Source organism: Hypanus sabinus, chromosome 2 (genome assembly GCF_030144855.1).
Source record: "Hypanus sabinus isolate sHypSab1 chromosome 2, sHypSab1.hap1, whole genome shotgun sequence".
Taxonomy (NCBI): Eukaryota; Metazoa; Chordata; class Chondrichthyes; order Myliobatiformes; family Dasyatidae; genus Hypanus; species Hypanus sabinus.
The window spans coordinates 3,050,202-3,074,055 of record NC_082707.1 but is presented as its reverse complement, the minus strand read 5'-3'; the positions used below and the strand labels follow the sequence as shown (position 1 = coordinate 3,074,055).

At 51.4% G+C, this 23,854-nt stretch overlaps 1 protein-coding gene across 1 annotated transcript in view; it reads right to left on the bottom strand.

Annotated features, from left to right (window-relative positions):
- Positions 1 to 23,854, bottom strand: part of tprg1 (tumor protein p63 regulated 1) — a 68,338-nt gene that overhangs the window by 17,889 nt on the left and 26,595 nt on the right. The window contains exon 4 of the mRNA XM_059991343.1: positions 1,194 to 1,347. Coding sequence (XP_059847326.1) covers positions 1,194 to 1,347 — 154 coding nt within the window. The remainder of the gene's footprint in view (positions 1 to 1,193; positions 1,348 to 23,854) is intronic.

Below are 23,854 nucleotides of genomic sequence, written 5' to 3'. Positions count from 1 at the left end.
AGCCACTCCTACCTCAGGGACCCTTCCCTCCCCGTGAGCCCGCTCGTACCTCAGGGACCCTTCCCTCCCCGTGAGCCCGCTCGTACCTCAGGGACCCTTCCCTCCCCGTGAGCCCGCTCGTACCTCAGGGACCCTTCCCTCCCCGTGAGCCACTCCTACCTCAGGGACCCTTCCCTCCCCGTGAGCCCGCTCGTACCTCAGGGACCCTTCCCTCCCCGTGAGCCCGCTCGTACCTCAGGGACCCTTCCCTCCCCGTGAGCCCGCTCGTACCTCAGGGACCCTTCCCACCCCGTGAGCCCGCTCGTACCTCAGGGACCCTTCCCTCCCCGTGAGCCCGCTCGTACCTCAGGGACCCTTCCCTCCCCGTGAGCCCGCTCGTACCTCAGGGACCCTTCCCTCCCCGTGAGCCCGCTCGTACCTCAGGGACCCTTCCCTCCCCGTGAGCCCGCTCGTACCTCAGGGACCCTTCCCTCCCCGTGAGCCCGCTCGTACCTCAGGGACCCTTCCCTCCCCGTGAGCCCGCTCGTACCTCAGGGACCCTTCCCTCCCCGTGAGCCCGCTCGTACCTCAGGGACCCTTCCCTCCCCGTGAGCCCGCTCGTACCTCAGGGACCCTTCCCTCCCCGTGAGCCACTCCTACCTCAGGGACCCTTCCCTCCCCGTGAGCCCGCTCGTACCTCAGGGACCCTTCCCTCCCCGTGAGCCCGCTCGTACCTCAGGGACCCTTCCCTCCCCGTGAGCCCGCTCGTACCTCAGGGACCCTTCCCTCCCCGTGAGCCCGCTCGTACCTCAGGGACCCTTCCCTCCCCGTGAGCCCGCTCGTACCTCAGGGACCCTTCCCTCCCCGTGAGCCACTCCTACCTCAGGGACCCTTCCCTCCCCGTGAGCCCGCTCGTACCTCAGGGACCCTTCCCTCCCCGTGAGCCCGCTCGTACCTCAGGGACCCTTCCCTCCCCGTGAGCCCGCTCGTACCTCAGGGACCCTTCCCTCCCCGTGAGCCCGCTCGTACCTCAGGGACCCTTCCCTCCCCGTGAGCCCGCTCGTACCTCAGGGACCCTTCCCTCCCCGTGAGCCCGCTCGTACCTCAGGGACCCTTCCCTCCCCGTGAGCCCGCTCGTACCTCAGGGACCCTTCCCTCCCCGTGAGCCCGCTCGTACCTCAGGGACCCTTCCCTCCCCGTGAGCCCGCTCGTACCTCACAGATCTTGGTGAACATATCATTGGCTCCTTTAACTGGGTGTTCAGTGAAGGTTGTGTATGGAATCTCATTGCTCCAGGGATTCCAGCGGGATAAGAAATCAGCCTCTCGTAGTTTGTCCCAGTGAACGCGCAGACCATGGCCCTCCTTCCTGCCAGGGGAGAAGAGCAGACCTGTGTGATACAATTGCAGAGAGTAGAGTGATGGGACCGTGCTTTACAGCCAGCTTGGCATTGCTTCTGAGAATAAAAGCAGAGAATGGGTAGAAAGGGAGTGATTTCTGGTCACCTGCTGTCCTGCAGGGATGTGTGTTGGGACCAATCCTTTTTGCAGAGTTGATGGCTTTTTGGTCAAATTTGCATATATTATGAAGATAGGTGGAGGGGCAGGTAGTGTTGAGGAACTAGGGAGGCTGCAGAAGGGCAGATTAGGAGAATGGGCAAAGAAGTGGCAGATGGAATATAGTGTTGCTAAGTGTGTGGTCATGCACTTCGGTAGAAGAAATAAAGGCATGGGCTACTGCCTCTTGTAAACAGGGAGAAAGTTCAAATATCAGAGGTGCAAAGGGACTTGGGAGTCCTCGTACAGTTTTCCCTAAAGATTATTTTGCAGGTTGAGTCTGGAGAGGAAGTCAAATGCAATGTTAGCATTCACTTTGAGAGGACTGGAATATAAAAGCAAGGATGTAATGCTGAGGCTTTAGAAGGCACTGGGAGTATTGTGAGAAGTTTTGGGCTTAGAAAGGATGTGCTGACATTGGAGAGGGTCCAGATGAAGTTCAAGATCCCCATAATGAAAGGGTTAATGTAAGAGACTGTTTGACGGCTCTGAGTCTGAGCTTGAGAAGAATGAGGGTGGATCTTACTGAAACCTATCAAATATCGAAAGGTCAAGAAACAGTGGTTATGAAGAAGATGCGTCCTATAGTGGGACAGTATAGGGCCAAAGGGCAGCCTCAGAACAGAGGGACGTCCAGTTAGAACAGAGACGAGGAGGAATTTATTTAACCAGAGTGTAGTGAATCTGTGGAATTCATTGCCACAGACAGCTGTGGAAGCCAAGTCACTGTTTGATTAGTCAGGGCATCAAATGTTATGTGGAGAAGGCAGGAGAATGGGGTTGAGAGAAATAATAAGTCAGAGCAGACTCGATGGGCCAAATGGCCTAATTCTGCTCCTAAGTCTTATGGCTGCCACTGCCAAATAGTATGGCAGGTTTTAGATCAGTGCAGCTGAGGGGAGAGAAATGGCAGATGGAGTTTAATCAGGCCAGTGTTGTACCTCAGCGGTGAGATTGGCAAACAGCAGACAGTAAATGACAAGACCCTCATCGGTGTTGATAAGCAGAGGCCTTTTCTGGCCCAAATCCACAGCTCGCTGGAAGTATAATGGGCAGGAAAAAAAGCACACAGAAAATGCTGGAGGAACTCAGCAGGTCAGGCAGCATCCATGGAAATTAATAAACTTTCGACACTTCAGGCTGAGACTCTTCTTCAGAACTGGAAAGGAAGGGGGAAGGTGCCAGAATAAGAAGGTGGAGAGAGAGGAAGGAGGACATACTAGAAGGTGATAGGTAGAGGAGAGGTGTATATTATAAGAAGCTGGGAGGTGATAGGTGGAAAAGGCATAGTGCTGAAGAAGAAGCAATCTGATAGGGTTGGAGAATGGACCATGTGAGAGAGAGTAGGAGGGGACACCAGAGGAAGGTGATAGGCAGGTGAGGAGAATCTTAAGAGGCCAGAGTGGGGAAATGATGAAGAGGGAAGCAGAGGGGAAAAATTATTAGAAGTTGGAGAAATTGATGTTCATATCTGCATGGAACATGAGGTATTCCTTCTCCACCCTGAGAGTGGTCTCATCGTGGCAGAAGAGGAGGCTCTGGATTGACATGGTGGGAAGAGAGTGGGATAGGAATTCGGATGGCTTGGCATGGGACATCTTGCTTTTTGCAGACCGAATGGAGCTCATGTAATGCTTGCTTTAGTGACCAGAGCATTGAACATCAGAGGCATGCAGCAGGTTGGTCAGGCCACATATGGAGTAGCTGGTGCAGTTCTGTCACGCCTTTACTGGAAGGATATGGAGGCTATGGAGGGGTTCACTCAGATTGAAGCGTACACACGATGATACAAAACCAAGTGTTTTCTCTGGAAGGTCGGAAGCTGAGGAGAGACGGTCGAGGTTTCTAAAACTACGGGAGACACAGGTAAGTTGGATATAGAACACAGGAACAGGCCATTCAGCCCACAATGTTGTGCTGAACCAGCTTAAAAGCAAATCAAAAACACCCAAACACTAATCTCTCCAACCTACACCATGTCCATATCCCTCCATCTTCTTTACATCCAGGTGTCTATCCAAACGCCTCTTAAAAGCTTCTGAAGTATTTGCCTCTGCCACAATACCAGGCAATGCATTGCAGGTATCCACCGTTCTCTGAATGAAGATATACCCCTTACATCCCTCTCTCAATCTCAATACCTGCCCTCTGGTTTCAGACATTTTAACCCTGGGAAACAGATACCCTCTGTCCACTTGATCTATGCTTCTCTTTGAAGAGAGTAAAGCCTTGCAAGGCTGCAGGATCCAGTGTGCCAGCCAACTAGTGGGAGTATTCAAGGACATTTTCTAGTCACTCCATCTTGGGCACTAGCCTACAAAGTACCCAGGACATCTTCAAGGAGCGGTGTCTCAGAAAGGCACCCAGGGCATGCCCCTTTCTCACTGTTACCATCAGGGAGGAGATACAGAAGCCTGAAGGCACACACTCAGCGATTCAGGAACAGCTTCTTCCCCTCTGCCGTCAGGGAGGGGGTACAGGAGCCTGAAGGCACACACTCAGCGATTCAGGAACAGCTTCTTCCCCTCTGCCATCCGATTCCTAAATGGACATTGAACACTATCTCATTTTTTTAATATATTATTTCTTTTTATTGTGTGATTTTTAATCTATTCGATATACATAATTGATTTACTTGTTTATTTCTTATTATTTTTTTCTCTCTCTGCTATATTATGTATTGCATTGAACTGCTGCTGCTAAGTTAACAAATTTCACGTCTCTGCCCTTGCCCCCCGCTCCTTTTGATATCCCACCCTCCTCTTGCTGAGCTGTTCCAGTTTATCTGTACGGTTGTGTTGGAGGGGGGCGGTTATGAGCAGAGGGTGGAGTGCAGTAGCTACACCCTTTACCCTGGGGCACCGCAGAGTGAGAGGCTGGGCCTCGTTCTGCCTCGCAAACGGTTGGGATCGGATTTCACTGATAGGTCTGAAGCTGACAATAGTCTGAAGTAATGTGACATCAGCGATTTGTCTCAGTGGGTCTCTGCACAGGCGTGAGTCTCCCTCCAACTCTCCACATCCTTCACACCCTCGGTGGACAACAGCAAGATCCGATGGCTGGGTTGTCTGAGCTTATACCACCACTCGAAGGCCCACCCTCCCCCCTCAGCCCAAGACTGCTCCAGCATTCCATCATGGCTGATTTAATAGACAATAGGTGCAGGAGTAGGCCATTCGGCCCTTCTAGCCAGCACCGCCATTCACTGTGATTATGGCTGATCATACACAATCAGTACCCCATTCCTGCCCTCTCCCCATATCCCCTGACACCGCTATCTATAAGAGCTCTATAATAGTGCTGTCAACCCCATTCTCCCTTTAACCTTTGATACTGATTAACCTCAAAAACCTATTAACTTCTTTACAAAAATGTACCCAATGGCGGCCTCCACAGACATCCGTGGCAATGGAGTCCACATATTCACCACCCTCTGGCTAACGAGATTTCTCCTCATTTCTGTTCTAAAGGGATTTCCTTGTACTCTGAGTCTCGGCCCCCTGGTCCTAGGTTCCCACACTGTAGGACGAATCCACTCCAACTCACTCTATCTAGATTTAACGCAAGTTTTCTGCAGACCAGAGAGAGACTATAATCATGGAATAATACATAGTGAATAATACCTCCCTCCCTCCAGTCAGAGGCATGCCATCTGGGCTGATTCTTCCTGAGTTCCAACACACGTAGACAAGTGTCTTCACTCTAAAGGTTGTCAATCTTCAGAATTCCTTCTTTCTGCCTTCTCCATCTCAGATGGAGTTTAATGTAGACAACTGGGAGGTAGAAACATAGAAAACCGACAGCACAATACAGGACCTTCGGCCCACAAAGTTGTGCTGAACAAGACCCTACTTTACAAATTACTAGGCTTACCTATAGCCCTCTATTTTTCTAAGCTCCATGTACCTATCCAAAAGTCTCGTAAAAGACCCTATCGTATCCGCCTCCACCACCGTTGCTGGCAGCCCATTCCATACACTCACCACTCTCTGAGTAAAAAACTTACCCCTGACATCTCCTCTGTACCTACTCCTCAGCACCTTAAACCTGTGTCCTCTTGTGGCAACCATTTCAGCCCTGGGAAAAAAACCTCTGACTATCCACACGATCAATGCCTCTCATCATCCTATACACCTCTATCAGGTCACCTCTCATCCTCCATCGCTCCAAGGAGAAAAGGCTGAGTTCACTCAATCTATTCTCATAAGGCATGCTCCCCAATCCAGGCAACATCCTTGTAAATCTCCTCTGCACCCTTTCTATGGCTTCCATATCCTCCAGAACTGACCAGAACTGAGCACAATACTCCAAGTGGGGTCTGACCAGGGTCCTATATGGCTGCAACATTACCTCTTGGCTCCTAAATTCAATTCCACGATTGATGAAGGCCAATATACTGTATGCCTACTTAACCACAGAGTCAACCTGCACAGCTGCTTTGAGTGTCCTACAGAATTGGACACCAAGATCCCTCTGATCCTCCACACTGCCAAGAGTCTTACCATTAATACTATATTCTGCCATCATATTTGACCTACCAAAATGAACCACTTCACACTTATCTGGGCTGAACTCCATCTGCCACTTCTCAGCCCAGTTTTGCATCCTATCAATGTCCTGCTGTAACCTCTGACAGCCCTCCACACTATCCACAACACCTCCAACCTTTGTGTCATCAGCAAATTTACTAATCCATCCCTCCACTTCCTCATCCAGGTCATTTATAAAAATCACGAAGAGTAAGGGTCCCAGAACAGATCCCTGAGTCACACCACTGGTCACCGACCTCCATGCAGAATATGACCTGTCTACAACCACTCTTTGCCTTCTGTGGGCAAGCCAGTTCTGGATCCACAAAGCAATGTCCCCTTGGATCCCATGCCCCCTTACTTTCTCAATAAGCCTTGCATGGGGTCCCTTATCAAATGCCTTGCTGAAATCCATATACACTACATCTACTGCTCTGCCTTCATCAATGTGTTTAGTCACATCCTCAAAAAATCCAATCAGGCTCATAAGGCACAACCTGCCCTTGACAAAGCCATGCTGACTATTCCTAATCATATTATGCCTCTCCAAATGTTCATAAATCCTGGCTCAACTTACCAACCACTGAGGTAAGACTCACTGGTCTAGAATTTCCTGGGCTATCCCTACTCCCTTTTGTGAATAAAGGAACAACTTTCGCAACCCTCCAATCCTCTGGAACCTCTCCCATCCCCATTGATGATGCATTTTGGGAGGGCCAACCAGGGTAGAACGTACAGAGTGAGCAATAGGGAACAGAGGAGTGTGGTATGATGGAGGAATCTGGGAAAATACATCAGTAATTCACTGAAAGTGGTGTCACGGGTAGATAGGGTTGTAAAGAAAGCTTTTGGCACATTGACCTTCATAAATCAATGTACTGAGTACGGGAGTTGGGATGTTATGCTGAAGTTGTATAAGATGTTGGTGAGGCCTAATTAGGAGTATTGTGTGCAGTTTTGGTCACCTACCTACAGGAAGGATGTAAACAGGACTAAAAGAGTATAGAGAAAATTTACAAAGGTGTTGACAGGACTGGAGGGCCTGAGTTATAGGGAAAGGTTGAATAGGATGGAAGGTAGGAAAATGAGGGGAAATTTGATAGAGCTCTACAGTGTGCTGAGGGCTGTAGATAGGGTAAAAACAAGCAGGCTTCTTGCACTGAGATTGGGTGAGAATAGAAGTAGAGGTCACGGGTTAGGGGTGAAAGGGGAAACAGGAGGGGGGACTTCTTCACTCAGAGTGGTAGAGTGTGGGACCAGCTGCCTGTGGAAGTGATGGATGTGGGCTTGATTTCAACATTTAAATAACATTCATAAAGGTACATGACTGGTAGGTGTATGGAGGGCTGTGGGATGAGAGAGAACAATACTTTGGCATGGACGTGAGTTATAGAGAAGTACAGCACAGGAACAAGCCCTTCGGCCCATCTAGCTACCTGCTCCTATCGACCAGGACCATCGACCACCACACCCCTACCATCCACGTACCTACCCAACCTTCTCTTAAATGTTGGCACCAAGCTCACTTGTCCACGTCCGCTGACAGCTCACTTCTCCTCTGAGTGAAGAGGTTTTCCCCTCATCTCCCCATAGAAACATAGAAATCCACAGCACGTCACAGGCCCTTCTGCCCACAACGTTGTGCTGACCATGTAACCTACTCCGGAAGCTGCCTAGACTTTCCCTACTGCTCTATTTTTCTAAACTCCGTGTACCTATCCAAGTGTCTCTTAAAAGACCCCATTGTATCTGCCTCTACCATCGGTGCTGGCAGTGCAGTCCAGACACCCACCACTCTGTGTGGAAATCCCCCTTGTACCTACTTCCAAGCACCATAAAACTATGCCCCCTTGTGACAGCCATTTCAGCCCTGGGAAAAAGCCTCTGACTATCCACACAATCAATGCCTCTCATCATCTTGTACACTTCTGGTGCTCCAAGGAAAAAAGGCCAAGTTCACTCAACCTATTCTCATAACACATGCTCTCCAATCTCCTCCAATCACTTGGAAATCTCCTCTACACTCGCTCTATAGTACCCACTATAGTAGTGAGGCAACCAGAACTGACGATAGTACTCGAAATGGGGTCTGACCAAGGTCTTATATAGCTGTAACATTACCTCATGGCTCTTGAACTCAATCCCCTGGTTGATGAAAGCCAACACACCGTACGCCTTCTTAACGACACTGTCAACCTGCGCAGCAGCTTTGAGTGTCCTATGGGCTCGGACCCCAAGATCCCTCTGATCCTCCACACTGCCAAGAGTCTGACCATTAATATTATATGCTGTCTTCAAATTTGACCGACCAACATGAACCACCACACTTATCTGTGTTGAACTCCATCTGACACTTCTTAGCCTGGTTCTGCATCCTATCGATGTCCCGCTGTATCATCTGACAACCCTCCAGACTATCCACAACACCCCCCAACCTTTGTGTCATCAGCAAGCTTACTAACCCATCCCTCCACTTCCTCACCCAGGTCATTTATAAAAATCACGAAGAGGAGGGGTCTCAGAACAGATCCCTGTAGAACACCACTGGTCACTGACCTCCATGCAAAATATGAACCACCTACAACCACCCTTTGCCTTCTGTGGGCAAGCCAATTCTGGATCCCATGCCTCATTACTTTCTGAATGAGCCTTGCATGGGGAACCTTATCAAATGCCTTACTGAAATCCATATACACCACATCCACTGCTCTACCTTTATCAATGTGTTTTGTTACAACCTCAAAGAATTCAATCAGGCTCGTAAGATGCAACCTGCCCTTGACAAAACCATGCTGACTATCCCTAATCAGATGACGTCTCTCCAAATGCTCATAGATCCTGCCTCTCAGAATCTTCTCCAACAACTTGCCCACCACTGAAATCAGACCTACTGGCCTATAATTTCCTGGGTTATCTCTACTCTCTTTTTTGAACAACAGAACAACATTTGCAGCCCTCCAATCCTCTGGTACTTCTCTGTCCCTATTGGAGATGCAAAGATCATTGCCAGAGGCTCAGAAATCTCCTCCCTCACCTCCCACAGTAGCCTGGGGTATATCTCGTCTGGTCCCAGTGACTTATCCAACTTGATGCTTTCCAAAAGCTCCAGCACATCCTCTTAATGTCTATACACTCAAGCGTTTCAGTGCACTGTAAGTCATCGCTACAAGGTGCCAAGGTCCCTTTCACTGGTGAATACTGAAGCAGAGTATTCATTAAGTACCTCCGCTCCCTCCTCCAGCTCCATGAACATTTCCACTATTGCTTTTGATTGGTCCTATTCTACAAGTCTCATCCTCTTGCTCTTCACATACTTGTAGAATGCCTTGGGGTTTTCCTTAATCCTGCTCACAAAGGACTTCTCACGGCCCCTTCCAGCTCTCCTAATTTCATTCTGGAGCTCCTTCCTGGTACCCCTGTAATTTTCCAGAGCTCTAACAGCACCTAGTTTCTTGAACCTTTCGTAAGCTTTTCTTTTCTTCTTAACTAGATTTTCCACATCCTTTGTACACGGTGGTTCTTTAACCCTACCATCCTTTCCCTCCCTCGATGGAACGTACCTATGCAGAAATCTATGCCAGTTTTCCCTGAACATTTACCATATTTCTGCCAAGCATTTTCCTGAGAACATCTGCTCTCAACTTAAACTCCCAACTTCCTGCCTAATAGCATCATATTTCCCCCTACCCCAAATAAATGTTTTCCCAAACTGTCTGCTCCTATACCTCTCCAGCACCATGGTGAAGACAATAGAGTTGTGATAACTATCTCCAAAATGCTCTCGCACTGAGAGATCTGACTCCTGACTAGGTTCATTTCCCAATATCAGATCAAGTACAGCCTCTCCTCTGGTTGGCTTATCTACATACGGCATCAGGAAATCTTCCTGAACACACCTAACAAACTCCACCCCACCTAAACCCCTTGGTCTAAGGAGATGCCAGTCAATAGCAGGAAAGTTAAAATCTCCCATTGCAACAACTCTGTTATTATTGCACCATTCCAGAATCTGTCTCCCTATCTGCTCCTCGACGTCCCTGTTACTATTGGTGGGTTGAGGGTTTACAAAGAACACCCAGTAGAGTTATTGCCCCTTCCTGTTTCTGACTTCCACCCAGAATGACTCAGTAGACAATCCTTCAATCAATTTCTCCTTTTCTGAAGCCGTGATACTATCCCTGATTAGCAATGCTACTCCCCCACCTCTTTTGCCTCCCTCCCTGTCCCTTTTGAAACACCGAAAGCCCGACACACTCAACAGCCATTCTTGTCCCGAGACATCCAAGTTTCTGTAAAATGGCCACAGCATCATAGTTCTACGTATTGATCTAAGTTCATTTGCCTTGCTTATGATACTCTTTGCATTAAAGTAGACACATCTCAAACCATCTGGATGACAGCATCTTTACTCTATCATCTGCTTATCCTTCCTCACAAACTCTCCACTTGTGCGCCAACTGCCCCATTCTCTGCCTCTTCACTTTGGTCCCCATTCCCTTGTAAATCTAATTTAAACCCTCCCCAACAACATTAGGAAACCTCCCTGCCAGGTTACTGGATATCCTCCAGTTCAGGTGCAACCCATCCCACTTGTACAGGGCATCCCTTCCCCAGAAAATATTCCAACGATCCCGGAACTTGAAACCCCCCACCGGACCACCTTCTCAGCCACTCGTTCATCTGCACTACCTTCCTGTCCTGACCTTCACTAGCTTGTGGCACCGGGAGTAATCCAGAGATTACCACCTTGGAGGTCCTGCTCTTCAACCTCCTTCCTAACTCCCTCAACTTACTGCACAGGACCTCTACCTCTTTCCTGCCTATGTCATTGGTGCCAACATGTACCATGACCTCTGGCCGCTCACCCTCCCCTTCAAGAACATTCTACAGCTGCTCAGAGACATCCTGGACCGAGGCACTCAGGAGGCAACACACAATCCTGGCGTCTCTTTTGCTGCTGCAGAATCTCCTTTCTGTCCCCCTCGATATCGAGACCCCTATGACTATTGCTCTGCCTGACTTCACCCTCAGAGCTGACCACAGTGCTATTGGTCTGGCTGCTGCTGCCTTGCCCAGATAGGTCATCAGTAAGCAAAGGGGGATACCTGTTGCTGAGGGGAATGGCCCCAGAGGGACCCTGCACCGACTTCTTTCTTCCTTTACCTTCCCTGGTGTTCACCCATCCACTTCCTGAATTCTGCACCCTGGGTGTAGCCACCTGCTTAAAAATTGTACCTATCCATCGTTGCCCTTAAACATTTCATCTCTCACATTCTCCCCGTGATCTCTGGTTGTAGCCCCACTCAACCTCAGTGGAAAAAGCCTGCCTGCATGTACGCTCTCTATACCTCTCATTATTTTGTATACCTCTGTCAAATCTCCTCTCAATCTCTGCATGACGAGGATAGAGCACTAACCTATTCTATCTTTCCCTATAACTCAGGCCTGAGTTCAAGTCCCAGTAGCATCCTTGTAAAGTGTCTCTGCACTCTTTCAACCTCACTTACATCTTCCCTGTAGGTCGGTGACCAAAACTGCAAACAATACTCCAAATTAGGCCTCACCAATGTCTTGGACAACTTCAACATGACATCCCAACTCCTGCACTTAATACTTCGATTTATGAAAGTAAATGTGCCAAAAGCTTTCTTTTCGACCCCAACTACCTGTGCCATCAATTCCAATGAATTATGGATCTGTATTCTCAGATCCTTTGTTTTACTGCACTCTGACCTTACTGCCTTTCCCTGGTTGGTCCTAGCAAAGTGCAAAACCTCATGTTTGTCTGCATTAAATTCCATCTGCCATTTTGCAGCCCATTTTCCAGCTGATGCAGATCCTACTGCGAGCTCTGATAGTCTTCCCCGCTGTCCACGACACCACAAACATTGGCATCATTCACAAATCTGCTGATCCCGGTCATTGATATAGATGACAAACCACAAAGGTCCCAGTCCGATCCCTAGTCACAGGCCTCCAGTCAGAGAGGCAATCCTCCACTACCACTCTCTGGCTTCTCCCACTGAGCCAATGTCTAATCCGACTTACTACCTCATCCTGAATGCTGAGCGACTGAACCTTCTCAACCAACCTCCCATGTGGGACCTCGTCAAGTGCCTTGCTAAAGTCCATGTAGACAATTGTCCACCTTCCGCCACCTCCAGTTTAAATTCCATGCGGAATATTTTGGAGGACCAAGAACACTGCCTTGCCTTCATCCACTTCCCTGGTAACTTCCTCGAAAAACTCCAGAAGATTGGTTAGACTCTAACTGGCAACATCTATGAAGGGCAATAAACGGTCAGAATTTTGGACTGAGACCCTTCATCGGGACTCCAGAGGAAGTTCACGAGAACGATTCCATGAAGGAGACGATGGTGCATTTGTTGGTTCTGTGCCTGTACTCATGGTCATTAGTAGGTTTTTCGTTATACTGCTCCCGTAAAACAAATCTCACAACGTGCACCAGTGATATCAAACCTCATTTTGAATGAAGCTTCCCCACCGTACACGCTACCTAACCCACTGAGTCTGGGTGTTTTTCCGATTTCCAGCATCTCCACAACCTCCTGCATTTAGAATTTGGCTCTGAGGGCAATGGAGACATGTTTGAAAGCAGAAAGGGCAGCTGAGGGTGTCAGGAACTGCCAGCCCTCCACAGGAGCTCTGTTATGCTGTTTTGCTGACCACACACAAACACAGCACTGGACTCGGCCCGTGGCACTGAGGTGTAAACTGTTGAAAGGCCAGACACTTCAATCTCATCAATTAAAAGCAGACAGAGAGAGAGAGAGAGAGGGGGAGGGAGAGAGAGACTGTATGTGTGAGTGTGTATGTGTGTGTCAGTCTGTGTGTTTGAATGTGTGTGTGACAGACCCTGTGTTTCAGTGTGCATGTAAGTGTGTGTGCGAATGTGTGTAAGTGTGTTTTGTACGTGTGTGAGAGTTTGTGTAAGTGTGTTGTGTCAGTGTGTGTGTGTCTGTGTGTGAGTGTCTGTGCAAGTCTGTACATAGATATATGTGTGTGAGAAAGAGAGTCTGTGTTTATGTGTGTCACTCACACTCACACTCTCACACACACACACACACACACACACACACACGCACTGACCGAGGGACATGCACACACACACACACTGACTCAGGGATTGATACTTGATACACTCACACACACTGACCCAGGGAATCACACACACACAAACACACACACACACACACACACACACACACACACACACACACACACACACACACACACTTATACGTATACAGGGATCTGACAATAGCTTTGTTCTGACAGCAGGAACATTCAGCGGCCAAAGGTCAGTCATGCCACCTTTCCCCCGCAGCACGCCCTGGGTGCTTCCCACCAATCATAGACCTCACCTCTGTCCTCCACGTACCCTTCCTTCTCTGTAGCCTTTAAACCACAGTGGAGATTCCATGTCTCCCACTCCTGACAGTAGTTCCACACCCTGAATAGGAAGGGCAAGAAGCACCTATCCTTCAATCTCTTTGACCACTACCATCAGGAAGGAGGTACAGGAACATCAGGACGAGGACTGTCAGAGTGGGTAACAGCTTCTTCCCTCAGGCTGTGAGACAAATGAATACCCTGTCAGCACCGAGGTCTCGTCACCAGGACAGGGAACCATCCTGTATCCAACACCGGACTCTGTAATGGTCAGACCTCCTGTATCCACACCAGACTCTCTGTAATGGTCAGTCCCTCCCGTATCCACACCGGACTCTGTAATGGTCAGTCGCTCCTGTATCAACACCAGACTCTGTAATGGTCAGTCCCTCCTGTACCCACACCGGACTCTCTGACTGGTCAGTCCCTCCTGTATCCACACCGGACTCTCTGTAATGGTCAGTTCCTCTATCCACACCGGGCTCTCTGTAATGGTCAGTCCCTCCTGTATCCACACTGGACTCTCTGTAATGGTCAGTCCCTCCTGTATCCACACCGGACTCTGTAATGGTCAGTCCCTCCTGTATCCACACCGGACTCTGTAATGGTCAGTCCCTCTTGTATCCACACCGGACTCTCTGTAATGGTCAGTCCCTCCTGTATCCACACCGGACTCTGTAATGGTCAGTCCCTCCTGTATCCACACCGGACTCTGTAATGGTCAGTCCCTCCTGTATCCACACCGGACTCTCTGTAATGGTCAGTCCCTTCTGTATCCACACTGGACTCTGTAATGGTCAGTCCCTACTGTATCCACACCAGACTCTCTGTAATGGTCAGTCCCTCCTGTATCCACACTGGACTCTGTAATGGTCAGTCCCTCCTGTATCCACACCGGACTCTGTAATGGTCAGTCCCTCCTGTATCCACACCGGACTCTCTGTAATGGTCAGTCCCTCCTGTATCCACACCGGACTCTGTAATGGTCAGTCCCTCCTGTATCCACACCAGACTCTCTGTAATGGTCAGTCCCTCCTGTATCCACACTGGACTCTGTAATGGTCAGTCCCTCCTGTATCCACACCGGACTCTGTAATGGTCAGTCCCTCCTGTACCCACACCGGACTCTGTAATGGTCAGTTCCTCTATCCACACCGGGCTCTCTGACCGGTCAGTCCCTCCTGTATCCACAGCGGACTCTGTAATGGTCAGTCCCTCCTGTATCCACACCGGACTCTCTGATTGGTCAGTCCCTCCTGTATCCACACCGGGCTCTCTGTAATGGTCAGTCCCTCCTGTATCCACACCGGACTCTCTGTAATGGTCAGTCCCTCCTGTATCCACACCGGACTTTCTGTAATGGTCAGTCCCTCCTGTATCCACACCGGGCTCTCTGTAATGGTCAGTCCCTCCTGTATCCACACCGGGCTCTCTGTAATGGTCAGTCCCTCCTGTATCCACACCGGACTCTCTGTAATGGTCAGTCCCTCCTGTATCCACACCGGACTCTCTGTAATGGTCAGTCCCTCCTGTATCCACACCGGACTCTCTGTAATGGTCAGTCCCTCCTGTATCCACACCGGACTCTGTAATGGTCAGTCCCTCCTGTATCCACACCGGGCTCTCTGTAATGGTCAGTCCCTCCTGTATCCACACCGGACTCTGTAATGGTCAGTCCCTCCTGTATCCACACCGGACTCTCTGTAATGGTCAGTCCCTTCTGTATCCACACTGGACTCTGTAATGGTCAGTCCCTACTGTATCCACACCAGACTCTCTGTAATGGTCAGTCCCTCCTGTATCCACACTGGACTCTGTAATGGTCAGTCCCTTCTGTATCCACACTGGACTCTGTAATGGTCAGTCCCTACTGTATCCACACCAGACTCTCTGTAATGGTCAGTCCCTCCTGTATCCACACTGGACTCTGTAATGGTCAGTCCCTCCTGTATCCACACTGGACTCTGTAATGGTCAGTCCCTACTGTATCCACACCAGACTCTCTGTAATGGTCAGTCCCTTCTGTATCCACACCAGACTCTCTGTAATGGTCAGTCCCTCCTGTATCCACACCGGACTCTCTGTAATGGTCAGTCCCTCCTGTATCCACACCGGACTCTGTAATGGTCAGTCCCTCCTGTATCCACACCAGACTCTCTGTAATGGTCAGTCCCTCCTGTATCCACACTGGACACTGTAATGGTCAGTCCCTCCTGTATCCACACCGGACTCTGTAATGGTCAGTCCCTCCTGTACCCACACCGGACTCTGTAATGGTCAGTTCCTCTATCCACACCGGGCTCTCTGACCGGTCAGTCCCTCCTGTATCCACAGCGGACTCTGTAATGGTCAGTCCCTCCTGTATCCACACCGGACTCTCTGATTGGTCAGTCCCTCCTGTATCCACACCGGGCTCTCTGTAATGGTCAGTCCCTCCTGTATCCACACCGGGCTCTCTGTAATGGTCAGTCCCTCCTGTATCCACACCGGGCTCTCTGTAATGGTCAGTCCCTCCTGTATCCACACCGGGCTCTCTGTAATGGTCAGTCCCTCCTGTATCCACACCGGGCTCTCTGTAATGGTCAGTCCCTCCTGTATCCACACCGGACTCTCTGTAATGGTCAGTTCCTCTATCCACACCGGGCTCTCTGTAATGGTCAGTCCCTCCTGTATCCACACCGGACTCTGTAATGGTCAGTCCCTCCTGTATCCACACCGGACTCTGTAATGGTCAGTCCCTCCTGTATCCACACCGGACTCTGTAATGGTCAGTCCCTCCTGTATCCACACCGGACTCTGTAATGGTCAGTCCCTCCTGTATCCACACCGGGCTCTCTATAATGGTCAGTCCCTTCTGTATCCACACCGGGCTGTCTGTAATGGTCAGTCCCTTCTGTATCCACACCGGACTCTCTGTAATGGTCAGTCCTTCCTGTACCCACACCAGACTCTGACCGGTCAGTCCCTCCTGTTTCCACACCAGACTCTCTGTAATGGTCAGTCCCTCCTGTATCCACACCGGGCTCTCTGTAATGGTCAGTCCCTCCTGTATCCACACCGGACTCTCTGTAATGGTCAGTCCCTCCTGTATCCACACCGGACTCTGTAATGGTCAGTCCCTCCTGTATCCACACCGGGCTCTCTGTAATGGTCAGTCCCTCCTGTATCCACACCGGACTCTGTAATGGTCAGTCCCTCCTGTATCCACACCGGACTCTCTGTAATGGTCAGTCCCTTCTGTATCCACACTGGACTCTGTAATGGTCAGTCCCTACTGTATCCACACCAGACTCTCTGTAATGGTCAGTCCCTCCTGTATCCACACTGGACTCTGTAATGGTCAGTCCCTTCTGTATCCACACTGGACTCTGTAATGGTCAGTCCCTACTGTATCCACACCAGACTCTCTGTAATGGTCAGTCCCTCCTGTATCCACACTGGACTCTGTAATGGTCAGTCCCTACTGTATCCACACCAGACTCTCTGTAATGGTCAGTCCCTTCTGTATCCACACTGGACTCTGTAATGGTCAGTCCCTACTGTATCCACACCAGACTCTCTGTAATGGTCAGTCCCTCCTGTATCCACACCGGACTCTGTAATGGTCAGTCCCTCCTGTATCCACACCAGACTCTCTGTAATGGTCAGTCCCTCCTGTATCCACACTGGACTCTGTAATGGTCAGTCCCTCCTGTATCCACACCGGACTCTGTAATGGTCAGTCCCTCCTGTACCCACACCGGACTCTGTAATGGTCAGTTCCTCTATCCACACCGGGCTCTCTGACCGGTCAGTCCCTCCTGTATCCACAGCGGACTCTGTAATGGTCAGTCCCTCCTGTATCCACACCGGACTCTCTGATTGGTCAGTCCCTCCTGTATCCACACCGGACTTTCTGTAATGGTCAGTCCCTCCTGTATCCACACCGGGCTCTCTGTAATGGTCAGTCCCTCCTGTATCCACACCGGACTCTCTGTAATGGTCAGTTCCTCTATCCACACCGGGCTCTCTGTAATGGTCAGTCCCTCCTGTATCCACACCGGACTCTGTAATGGTCAGTCCCTCCTGTATCCACACCGGACTCTGTAATGGTCAGTCCCTCCTGTATCCACACCGGACTCTGTAATGGTCAGTCCCTCCTGTATCCACACCGGGCTCTCTATAATGGTCAGTCCCTTCTGTATCCACACCGGGCTGTCTGTAATGGTCAGTCCCTTCTGTATCCACACCGGGCTCTGTAATGGTCAGTCCCTCCTGTATCCACACCGGGCTCTCTGTAATGGTCAGTCCCTCCTGTATCCACACCGGACTCTCTGTAATGGTCAGTCCTTCCTGTACCCACACCGGACTCTGTAATGGTCAGTCCCTCCTGTACCCACACCAGACTCTGACCGGTCAGTCCCTCCTGTTTCCACACCAGACTCTCTGTAATGGTCAGTCCTTCCTGTACCCACACCAGACTCTGACCGGTCAGTCCCTCCTGTTTCCACACCAGACTCTCTGTAATGGTCAGTCCCTCCTGTATCCACACCGGGCTCTCTGTAATGGTCAGTCCCTCCTGTATCCACACCAGACTCTGTAATGGTCAGTCCCTCCTGTATCCACACCGGGCTCTCTGTAATGGTCAGTCCCTCCTGTATCCACACCGGACTCTGTAATGGTCAGTCCCTCCTGTATCCACACCGGGCTCTCTGTAATGGTCAGTCCCTCCTGTATCCACACCGGACTCTCTGTAATGGTCAGTCCCTCCTGTACCCACACCGGACTCTCTGTAATGGTCAGTCCCTCCTGTATCCCCACCAGACTCTGTAATGGTCAGTCCCTACTGTATCCACACCGGACTCTGTAATGGTCAGTCCCTCCTGTATCCACACCGGACTCTCTGTAATGGTCAGTCCCTCCTGTATCCAGACCAGACTCTCTGTAATGGTCAGTCCCTCCTGTATCCACACCGGACTCTGTAATGGTCAGACCCACCGCATCGATCAGATTGACACTGTGCTGTGGTCAGCAATCTATGGTGCAGCAGCGCCCCCAGCTGGCAGCTCTGCAGTATGACAGAAATGAATCTCCGCAGCATCGTGGACACATTCAAAGCTTCCATCATGTGCGTCCCCCATCACCCAGGACATGCCCTCTTCTCATTGATACCCTCAGGGAGAAGGTACAGGAGCCTGACGACACACACTCAGATTCAGGAGCTTGCCCCATGCCACCGTTAACTTTCTGAATGGGCAATGAACCTACGAACTACTGTTTGCCTCTTTTTGCTGTGGTTATTTCATTTAACATTTTATATATGTGTGTGTATGTCTGTGATGTGTATATTTTATATATATATATAAAAAATATAAAAATAAAATATATATATATATATATTATATATATATTTTATATATATATATCTTACTGTCATTCATAGATTTGACTATATTGTATTGCTGCTGCAAAACAACAAATTTCATGACATATAAACTGGCTGCGATTCAGAAGCTTGTTGAATATTTAAAGGCACAGATAGAGTGGATGTGGAGAGGATGTTTCCTGTAGTGGGGGAGTCTAGGACCAGAGGACACAGATAGAGTGGATGTGGAGAGGATGTTTCCTATAGTGGGGGAGTCTAGGACCAGAGGGCACAGATAGAGTGGATGTGGAGAGGATGGTTCCTATAGTGGGGGAGTCTAGGAACAGAGGGCACAGATAGAGTGGATGTGGAGAGGATGTTTCCTGTAGTGGGGAGTCTAGGACCAGAGGACACAGATAGAGTGGATGTGGAGAGGATGTTTCCTATAGTGGGGGAGTCTAGGACCAGAGGACACAGATAGAGTGGATGTGAAGAGGGTGTTTCCTGTAGTGGGGGAGTCTAGGACCAGAGGACACAGATAGAGTGGGTGTGGAGAGGATGTTTCCTGTAGTGGGGGAGTCTAGGACCAGAGGATACAGATAGAGTGGATGTGGAGAGGATGTTTCCTGTAGTGGGGGAGTCTAGGACCAGAGGACACAGATAGAGTGGATGTGGAGAGGATGTTTCCTGTAGTGGGGGAGTCTAGGTTCAGAGGACACAGATAGAGTGGATGTGGAGAGGATGTTTCCTATAGTGGGGGGAGTCTGGGACCAGAGGACATAGCCTCAGAATGGAGGGATGTCCATTTAGCTCAGAGATGAGGAGGAATTTCTTTAGACAGAGGTTGGTGAATCTGTGGAGGCTCTATAGGCCAAATCTCTGGGTATATTTAAAGCAGAGTTTAATTGCTTGTTGATTAATCAGGGAGTCAAAGGTTACAGGGGAAGGCAGGAGAATGGGATCAGGAGGGATAATAAATCAGCCATGACGGAATGGTGGGGCAGACTCAATGGGCTGAATGGCCTAATTCTGCCCCTATGTCTTATGGTTTGATCATCTATAGACTAACAAGCGTTCTTCTGAATGTATTTGCAAGAACATTGCTTCTGTAGAAACCTTTCCTCTGTTGCGTCACTACGTTCCCACAATGTAATGTGCCCTACTTCGAGACTCGGTTGCATCACAGCAGTTGTTGCCTGCCCGCCCTCATCCTCGACCTCTAACGGATCAAGAGGAAACCTGTAAGACAAATGTCCACATACCCTGCTCTAACACAGTCAGCTTCACGTTAATCACTTCCCTTTCTGGTGTAACTATCTCCTCCTCTCTGGTCAACTCTGCACTGTCTGATGCATTCTACAGTGTGGACACCCCAGTACGGACACCCACCCCCAGTGTCTCCTCCCCGGGTGGCTGCAACTGGTCCACGCTACAACCGAGGCCACACACCTCCCCTGCCTTCGGTGTCAGTACCAGTGTCCAACAGGGTCCTGTGATCACAGGAGAAAGGGCAGACTCTTGTGGGCTTTTCCTGCCGACAGCTGCCATCGATCTACTGAGGGAGGCAGCAGGAGGATTGTGTTCACTGATACCTCACGTGCTGTGTGTGACTGTTTTACAGTTCAGCACTTAACCCCAGAGTAACGCTCTCATTTGGCTGTATTCATGGGTGGCTGAATGATCATTAAAACTTATGTTGAGCTTGAACTTGAGCAGAAGTAACTATAAGTGTCACCGGCTGAGTCACATGCCCTCTAAACCAGGTAATGGGTCTGACCTTCACCCCAACACCCAGCTCTTCACTGGACCCCTCATCTCCTGAGGAAACCTTCAATCTCTGCCACATCCAGTCCCACCCCGTTCCGTCCCACCCCGTCCGATCCCACACCACCCGATCGTACTTGGTCCAGTCCCACCCCGTTCCGTCCCACCCCGTCCGATCACACACCACCCTATCGTACCCGGTCCAACCCCACCCCATTCCGTCCCACCCTGTCCGATCCAACACCACCCTATCGTACCCGGTCCAACCCCACCCCGTTCCGTCCCACCCCGTCCGATCCCACACCACCCGATCGTACTCGGTCCAGTCCCACCCCGTCCAATCCCACACCACCCTATCGTACCCGGTTCAGTCCCACCCCGTTCCGTCCCACCCTGTCCGATCCCACACCACCCTATCGTACCCGGTCCAACCCCACCCCATTCCGTCCCACCCTGTCCGATCCAACACCACCCTATCGTACCCGGTCCAACCCCACCCCGTTCCGTCCCACCCCGTCCGATCCCACACCACCCGATCGTACTCGGTCCAGTCCCACCCCGTCCAATCCCACACCACCCTATCGTACCCGGTTCAGTCCCACCCCGTTCCGTCCCACCCTGTCCGATCCCACACCACCCTATCGTACCCGGTCCAACCCCACCCCATTCCGTCCCACCCTGTCCGATCCAACACCACCCTATCGTACCCGGTCCAACCCCACCCCGTTCCGTCCCACCCCGTCCGATCCCACACCACCCGATCGTACTCGGTCCAGTCCCACCCCGTCCAATCCCACACCACCCTATCGTACCCGGTTCAGTCCCACCCCGTTCCGTCCCACCCTGTCCGATCCCACACCACCCTATCGTACCCGGTTCAGTCCCACCCCGTCCGATCCCACACCACCCTATCGTACCCCGTTCCGTCCCACCCCGTCCGATCCCACACCACCTTATCGTACCCCGTTCCGTCCCACCCCGTCCGATCCCACACCACCTTATCGTACCCCGTTCCGTCCCACCCCGTCCGATCCCACACCACCCTATCGTACCCGGTCCCGTCCCACCCCGTCCGATCCCACACCACCCTATCGTACCCGGTCCAACCCCACCCCGTTCCGTCCCACCCTGTCCGATCCCACACCACCCTATCGTACCCGGTTCAGTCCCACCCCGTTCCGTCCCACCCCGTCCGATCCCACACCACCTTATCGTACCCGGTTCCGTCCCACCCTGTCCGATCCCACACCACCCTATCGTACCCGGTTCCGTCCCACCCCGTCCGATCCCACACCACCCTATCGTACCCGGTTCAGTCCCACCCCGTTCCGTCCCACACCACCCTATTGTACCCGGTCCAGTCCCACCCCGTCCGATCCCACACCACCCTATCGTACCCGGTTCAGTCCCACCCCGTTCCGTCCCACCCCGTCCGATCCCACACCACCCTATCGTACCCGGTTCAGTCCCACCCCGTTCCGTCCCACCCTGTCCGATCCCACACCACCTTATCGTACCCCGTTCCGTCCCACCCCGTCCGATCCCACACCACCCTATCGTACCCGGTCCAGTCCCACCCTGTCTGATCCCACACCACCCTATCGTACCCGGTCCAGTCCCACCCTGTCCGATCCCACACCACCCTATCGTACCCGGTTCAGTCCCACCTCGTTCCGTCCCACCCCGTCCGATCCCACCCCGTCCGATACCACACCACCTTATCGTACCCCGTTCCGTCCCACCCCGTCCGATCCCACACCACCCTATCGTACCCGGTCCAGTCCCACCCTGTCCGATCCCACACCACCCTATCGTACCCCGTTCCGTCCCACCCTGTCCGATCCCACACCACCCTATCGTACCCCGTTCCGTCCCACCCTGTCCGATCCCACACCACCTTATCGTACCCCGTTCCGTCCCACCCTGTCCGATCCCACACCACCCTATCGTACCCGGTTCCGTCCCACCCCGTCCGATCCCACACCACCCTATCGTACCCGGTTCAGTCCCACCCCGTTCCGTCCCACACCACCCTATCATACCCCGTTCCGTCCCACCCTGTCCGATCCCACACCACCCTATCGTACCCGGTCCAGTCCCACCCCGTTCCGTCCCACCCTGTCCGATCCCACACCACCCTATCGTACCCGGTCCAACCCCACCCCGTTCCGTCCCACCCTGTCCGATCCCACACCACCCTATCGTACCCGGTCCAACCCCACCCCGTTCCGTCCCACCCTGTCCGATCCCACACCACCCGATCGTACTCGGTCCAGTCCCACCCCGTTCCGTCCCACCCTGTCCGATCCCACACCACCCTATCGTACTCGGTCCAGTCCCACCCCACTCTGTCCATTCACACCCTGTCCCACACTATTCCGTCCCACCTTATCCTATCCCAACCCTACCTGTCACACCACGCCCTGTACAAACCTGTCCTATCTTGTCATGTACTGATCTATCCTGTGTGTCTGCATATGTGTGTGTGAGTGTGTCTGTGTCTGTCTCTGAGTATCTGCATTTCCCCGTCTGTGTGACTCAGTCTGAGTGTCTGCGACTGTCTATCTGCATCTGAGTGTGTCCGTGTATCCTGTTCTGATCCCACTCCCTCCAAACGCTGGGCTCTCCACTCCCCCCGCACTAACCCTAACCTCACCATCAAACCCACAGATGGGGGGTGCAGTAGTAGTCTGGGGGACTAACCTCTACCTTGCTGAGGCCCAGCGCCAACTCTCAGACACCCCCTCTTACTTACCCCTCGAACAGGACCCCACTAAGGAACACCAGGCCATTGTCACCCACACCATCAACCTTATTGACTCTGGGGATCTCCCATCCACTGCCACCAAACTCGCTTCCCTCACCCACCTCCCATTTCTACCTCCTACCCAAGATACACAAACCCAGGTAGGCCCATTGTTCTGTTTGTTCCTGCCCCACTGAACTCATATCAGCTCACCTCGACTCTGTTTTATCCCCCCGGTTCAGTCCCTTCCCATCTACACGCTCTTCATCTTTGCAATGATTTCAAATTCCCTGGCCCCCATCATCTTACTTTTACGATGGATGTCCCGTCCCTACACACCTCCATCCGCACCAGGAAGGCCTCAAAGCTCTCAGTTCCTTTCCGGACACCAGACCTCACCAGTTCCTCTCCACCACCACTCTCCTCTGCCTAGCAGAATGCCATCCCCGTCTCTCAGTTCCTCTGACTCTGCCACACTTGCTCTCAGAGGAGGCTCTTCATTCCAGAATGAAGGAGATGTCCT